General features: G+C 45.1%; 1 protein-coding gene across 1 annotated transcript in view; it reads left to right on the top strand.

Moving 5' to 3' along the window:
- Positions 1–378: 378 nt before the first annotated feature.
- The window catches only part of THG1L (tRNA-histidine guanylyltransferase 1 like), a 29,083-nt gene continuing 22,692 nt past the window's right edge, over positions 379–6,769 (top strand). The window contains exon 1 of the mRNA XM_077468407.1: positions 379–594. Within this exon, the coding sequence (XP_077324533.1) occupies positions 425–594 (170 nt within the window). The 5' untranslated portion in view covers positions 379–424. The remainder of the gene's footprint in view (positions 595–6,769) is intronic.

Raw genomic sequence — 6,769 nt, 5'->3', positions numbered from 1 at the left:
TGCGCAGGCAAGGGCGGACACTATACGATGGGGGATATTTTTTGATAGATCACCGGCAGGAACTACTACAACTTTGTCTTTTTTCTGAATGAACATTAACCATCTGCGATCTCCATACAATAGCCAGCGCGCCTTCTTCTCGGCCGCGGCAACTTCAACCCTTGTAGGAGCCACACACTTCCTATCCTCATAGCCGGAAGCGGAAATCACCCAGGCAGCCGCGAGTCTCCTCTCTATGGTTCTCCTTGGTTACCACATACATGATGCGAGTCTCCTCTCTATGGTTCTCCTTGGTTACCACATACATGATGCGAGTCTCCTCTCTATGGTTCTCCTTGGTTACCACATACAGCACGTATGCGGTAACCAATGAGAACCATAGAGAGGAGACTCGTGGCTTCCTGGGTGATTTCCGCTTCCGGCTATGAGGCTAGGAAGTGTGTGGCTGCTACGAGGGTTGAAGTTGCCGGGTGCTGTGTGCTGCAGAGGCATGGCGAAGAGCAAGTTTGAATATGTGAGGGAGTTCGAGGCGGTGGACACGTGTCTGCCTAACTGCTGGGTGGTGGTGAGAGTGGACGGGAGGAACTTCCACAGGTGAGGGCACGTGGTTCTCTGTGGACCTATCATCCGCCATCACAGGATGAGTGGTCCCGATTGCACACAGCCCCCTGGGATTGGTCATCATGGTACATCTATTGGCGTATGATTCAGCTCCCTGTTACTGTGATTTTTCAAAGCGCATTCCTATGTGCAGGATTCCTCTGGGTGCCAAAGTGTTACAGATGCTTTAAAGTGATAGTAAAGTCGGTTCTGCCACTTGTACCTACAGGAAAAGGTTGTAGGTACTGCGAATATCTCCTAAACGTGCACATTTAGGAGATCTTCAGAGTTCATGCAGCCGGTGAGGTTACCATGCGCTCTGAATGTCCAGTGTCAGAATAGCCAGTTCATTGAGATCTCCAATCACATCACTTCCAGTTTCTGTACACCATCAGTAATTGGAGTTTTCGACGACCTTGCTGTTTTGACACAACACTGGCAACCGTGTATTCTCCGATACACCAAGAATTTGCTTTTTTTTGACAGAACAGAGGGCAAGGAGGAAAAAGTTGTCGCTGCTTAGAAGGTAGAGATGCACAATTAATCGTTAAAGTGGTTGTAAACCCTTACAAACCACTTTGACCTACAGGTAAGCCTAGATTGGTACTTACCTGTAGGTCCAAATAAATCGCCTAAACTGTTTAGGAGATATTTACAAAAAAGGCACCACTGTCTACAGTGCATGCGGTGCACTGGGCATGCCGCTGCTAACGGCGATATGCTGTTAGTGGCGGTGCGCATGCGCTGGAGTGATGTCATCGCTGCTCAGGAGCAGCGATACCCGGAAGAAGATGGACGCTCTGTGCTACAGGGGACAGCGGTGACATCGCTGGCTCCTGTGTCAGGTAAGTGACACATAATGGGCTACCATTATGCTTTACCTTTGCAGGGGGAAACAAAGAGGAAGTAAACCCATTAGGGTTTACTTCCTCTTTAAAAAAAATCGTGATCTCTCCTGCAGAGGTTGCCGATTCTTTCATATAGTGAAGTATACGTGGAGACACTATCTGCTCACTCAGTTGTCAAAAGAGAGCATCCGGGCAGTCTGCCAAGTTTTTAACTTGCAACAATGTAAGCTTCATTCTTAGATCAAAGGGATAGAACTTTTATGTAAATAAATAATGGCAGTTTTCAACAACTTGTAAATGCAGGACTTTTAACTACTTAAAGTCTAAATCTTTTTCTGGCAGTTCTTTCTTAAGTTAAAATAAATATTTTTTGCTAGAAAATTAATTGGAACCCTCAAACATTATTATATATGATGTTACGCTGCGAGAATCGTGATCTATATCTTCTAAGCAAAAAAAATTGTGATTCTCATTTTAGCCAGAATCGTGCAGCTCTACTTGGAGGCGGCTGTTTTGTTGGTTTGTATCGGAGCAAACTAACAATGTCCACTCCTAATATCATGTACTGGAGCGTACACGGTTGCTGGTGTTGTGTCAAAACATGAAATCAAAAGCTCCAATTACTGATGCTTTACAGTAACTGGAAGTGAAGTAATTGGAGATCTTGTTGAATTGGCTGTTTTGACAGAACACCGGCATACAGTGCTGAACCTCAGAGCCCGTGCTTTAAATTGCGGCTCCCACCCACTTCACCCAAGGGCCCAATCACACTGCAACACACATAAAAAATGTGCCTGCAGTCAATTGCACTTCGTATGGTTTTATGTGTGTTTTTCACACCCATGCGATCCGATTCCTGTTCGAATTGACAGTTAGCACTGCGATATGCGAACCGATCTGGGGGAGTCGTTAACTTTGTATTGACATCCGCAGCGGTTCGCATAAGGTAGTGTGAAGTAGAGGTCGACATATATATCGGCCGGCCGATATTTGCCGTTTTTTAAATAATCGGCATTGGCCGATTGTGCTGATAAAAAGCCGATTTAGAACTACAGCGGGACTTTGAAATGACTTCTGTAATAGAAGTCAGTGCAAGTTGCCTGAGTCGTCATAGAAACGTCTTTCCTCCTCTCTGGGCAGGTGTTCTGCCTAATAGAGTCCGGGCATCACATAGTGTCCACTCCGTACTGCGCATGCGCAGTACGGAGCAGACGAAGCTTCGGAAAATCTCCGAAGCTGAACGGCGCCTGCGCCGTGAGTGGAGGTGGTAGCCCCACCATCCAAGCGGACATAGGGTTGTGAATTTTAGAGGGCCTCTCGCGGGCGAGCTTCGCTCGCCATGCTTCGGGCTCGGCCTCGCTGCGCTCGGCTCTTTTTTATTCTAACTCTATGTCCACTTGGATAGTGGGGATAGAACCTGGACTCACGGCGCAGGCGCCGTTCATCCTCGGCAATTTTCGGAATCTGTGTTCCTGTGTACTGCGCATGCGCAGTACGCAGGGGACACTATCCGATGGAGGACGCTATTAGACAAGACACAGGCTGCCAAGAAAAGAACAGAAAGATACAATGTTTACACTTCAATGAATGAAGTCATCTCGGTGTGTAGAAGTTCTCAGTTTAACCATTTAAAGACTAAATCTTTTCTGACACTTGTTGCTTACAAGTAAAAATCCTGTATTTTCTGCCAGAAAATCACTTAGACCCCCCAAAAATTATATATATTTTTTTAGCAGAGATCCTAGGGAATAAAATAGCGGTTGTTGCAATATTTTATGTCACACGACATTTGCACAGAGGTCTTTCAAATGCATTTTTTGGGGAAAAAAATACACTATTTAAAAAATAAAAATAAAATAAAAACAGTAAAGTTGGCCCATTTTTTTTTCGCCCAAAAGTTTTGACTACCTGTTTTTATTTAATATATTTTTTATTTTATTTTTTTTTAACCTAAATCATACATACAAGTAAACTGATTGGAGGTTTGTTTTGTTTAATAAATGTTTAAATGTAAGAAATTTTCTGTATCACTTATAAAGACTGCTTTCACACTGGAGCGGGCAGGCGTTGATGGTAAAACGCAAGTTTTAGCGGCTCTTTACCATCATTTTAGCGGTGCTATTTGGCTGCTAGTGGGGCACATATAACCCAGCTAGCGGCCAAGGAAGAGGTTAAATGCGCCCATGAAGCACTGCTGCCAAATCGCATTGCATGCGCTTCGGCAGTGGTGCCCATTCATATCAATGGACAGGAGTGGTGGAGGAGCGGTATACACCACTCCAAACGTGCTGCTTGCAGGACTTTTTTTTTAAGATCCTGCCAGCGCGCATCGCCTCAGTGTGAAAGCACTCTGTCTTTCACACAGACTGCAGGGGAGCCATTTTGCAGGCACTTTACAGGCGCTATTTTTAGCCCAAAAGCGCCTGAAAAATGCCCCAGTGGGAAAGGTGTGTTAGATCAAGGGGGATTAAAAAAAAAAAAATAATAAATAAAAAAGGAAAAAAATAAATCAAATAAAATCGGCCTAACATATCGGCCCAAAAAAAATCGGCATCATATATCGGCTATCGGCCGCCATGATTTCTAAATATCGGCATCGGCCAGAGAAAAACCCATATCGGTCGACCTCTAGTGTGAAGTGCCTGTGAGTCAGCGGCGTGGGAACCCGCAGTGGATTCGCAGGGTTTCCCGCACCAGTGTGAACCGAGCCTTTCCTCTGACCTAATTGTTGTGGGTGAGAGTTGTGGTGCATTTACATGTTTGTGTGTGTTATGCAAACATGTTGCATAAAAAAAAAATGCAGGTACCCATATTTCTCCATGGGGAACAATGCCAGTAATTGCACATAGTGTGATTGAGCCCTAAATTATATTTTATATTCTGTTAACTGAGGCCTTCCACCCTTCCTTCAGTTGTTAGATAATAAACCGAGGTACTGCTCAGTGTTAATTTTTAGACCCAGTACCACTAATCCAACCTTAAACTACCGTATGTTTTTCTCCATAAGACATACTTAGGTTTTAGAGGAGGAAAAAATATATTCTGAACCAAATGGTGTACTAAAATATTTACCAGTGCCAATGACATGCAGCCTTACCTGTGCCACCTCCACCTCGCACAGACTGACATTCCTTATGGATCCACCTGTACCTCAGAAAACAGAGCAGCCCGAGCCACTGTATACTTCTGCTCTGTCTTCTGTGAGTGACAGACACAGCGGGAGATCACCCGCCACTTGTTGGAGATGGCCACGTCCGGTATTGTAACATGGCGGTGAGGGAAGGGGGGGTTTGGTTAGTATTCGCGCCAGAAGACGCACAGGCATTTCCCCCATTTTTTCAGGGGGTAAAGGTGCGTCTCTTATGGAGCGAAAAATACGGTATATTTTTAAAATGAATACTGGTATTGTTATATTATTCTCTTGGTCAAGTGTTGTGGCCATCCTCATTGTGAACTGCATGCTCACATAAAACAAAAAAAGGCCAATGCATGCAGGATGCTGTGAACGAGCCACTAAGGTGCACCCAGATTGGGAGAGGGAAAATCAGTATTCTGAACCAGGCTATGCTTGTGTCGTTAAAAGCTGTCTGTCAACTGTTGTGAGCACAATTATAGGAAAAGAGCAGAGTGTTACCCTAATATATGTGACTAGTAGGAAAATGATGACGCCTTGTCACTTAAAGCCCAACTTTACTTGTCAAAATGCTAGAGGGACCCTGCTGGACTGCGGAATAAGGTAAGTGTTTCAATCCTCTGCCCCTAAACATATTAAGACAATTAACCCTTGCTTTTCAGGGGGATACCTACTATAAAGGTGTATTATTTTTTTCCCATGGAGTTGGGTTTTAACTGCACAAGTAAAAAGGGAGGTCACTAACCTAGTTGTGCTGCCTGGCAGGGGTGTTTGGTTCACTAGACGGGCTAAACACTAGAGGTCGACCGATACGGGTTTTTCTCTGGCCGATGCTGATATTTAGAAATCATGGCGGCCGATATATGATGCCGATTTTTTATTTTTTTTGGGCCGATATGTTAGGCCATTTTTTTTTTTTCTTTTATCCCCCTTCATCTCATAAAATCTAACAGACACCTTTCCCACTGGGGTGTTTTTCAGGCGCTTTTGGGCTAAAAATAGCGCCTGTAAAGTGCCTGCAAAATGGCTCCCCTGCAGTCTGTGTGAAAGACAGAGTGCTTTCACACTGAGGTGATGAGCTGGCAGGATGTTAAAAAAAAGTCCTGCAAGCAGCACGTTTGGAGTGGTGTATACCGCTCCTCCACCGCTCCTGCCCATTGATATTAATGGGCACCACTGCTGAAGCGCATGCAATGCGATTTGGCAGCGGTGCTTCACGGGCTCATTTAACCTCTTCCTCGGCCGCTAGCTGGGTTATATGTGCCCCACTAGCAGCCGAATAGCGCCGCTAAAATGATGTTAAAGCACCGCTAAAACTAGCAGCATTTTACCATCAACGACTGCCCGCTCCAGTGTGAAAGCAGCCTTCATAGTAATAAGGTAGTGAAAACATTTGGACGAAAAAAAATGGGCTAACTTTACTGTTTGTTTTTTTTTTTTTTTTTTTATTTATATCAGTGTATTTTTTTTTCCCCCAAATAATTGCATTTGAAAGACCTCTGCACAAATGGCGTGTGGCATAAAATATTGCAACAACCGCTATTTTATTCCCTAGCATCTCTGCTAAAAGAATATATATAATTTTTGGGGGGCCTAAGTGATTTTCTGGCAGAAAATACAGGATTTTTACTTGTAAGCAACAAGTGTCAGAAAAGATTTAGTCTTTAAAGCGGAGGTCCACCCTAAAGTGGATCTTCCGCTCATTGGAATCCTCCCCCCCTCCGGCGCAACAATTGGCACCTTTCAGGGGGGAGGGGGGTGCAGGTACCTGTACAGTACAGGTATCTGCACCCACTTCCGGCATAGCTCTCTGCAGAAAGGGGCGTAGATTACGCCCCTTTCCGAAAGTCCCCCGCTGCCTGCTGGGAAACACACAGATCCCAGAGGCATCGGGTCCATCCTTATTGCGCAGCGCGACTCGCGCATGCGCAGTAGGGAACCGGGAAATGAAGCCGAAAGGCTCCACTTCCTGATTCCCATACCCAAGATGGCGGCGGCAGCACCCGAGAGACCATCGAGAGATCGGCTTCGGGTGCGACACCGTGGGCGCGCTGGGCGGGTAAGTGTCCTTATTTTAAAAGTCAGCAGCTGCAGTATTTGTAGCTGCTGGCTTTTAAAAACAAAAAAACGGCGGACTCAAGCTTTAAACGGTTAAACTGAGAACTCTACACACTGAGTTGAGTTCATT

Source organism: Lithobates pipiens, unplaced genomic scaffold, assembly GCF_037356315.1.
Source record: "Lithobates pipiens isolate NorthernLeopardFrog02 unplaced genomic scaffold, aLitPip1_a1.2 Scaffold_8, whole genome shotgun sequence".
NCBI lineage: Eukaryota > Metazoa > Chordata > Amphibia > Anura > Ranidae > Lithobates > Lithobates pipiens.
The sequence above is the reverse complement of the archived record's forward strand: the minus strand, read 5'-3'. Positions and strand labels throughout refer to the sequence as shown.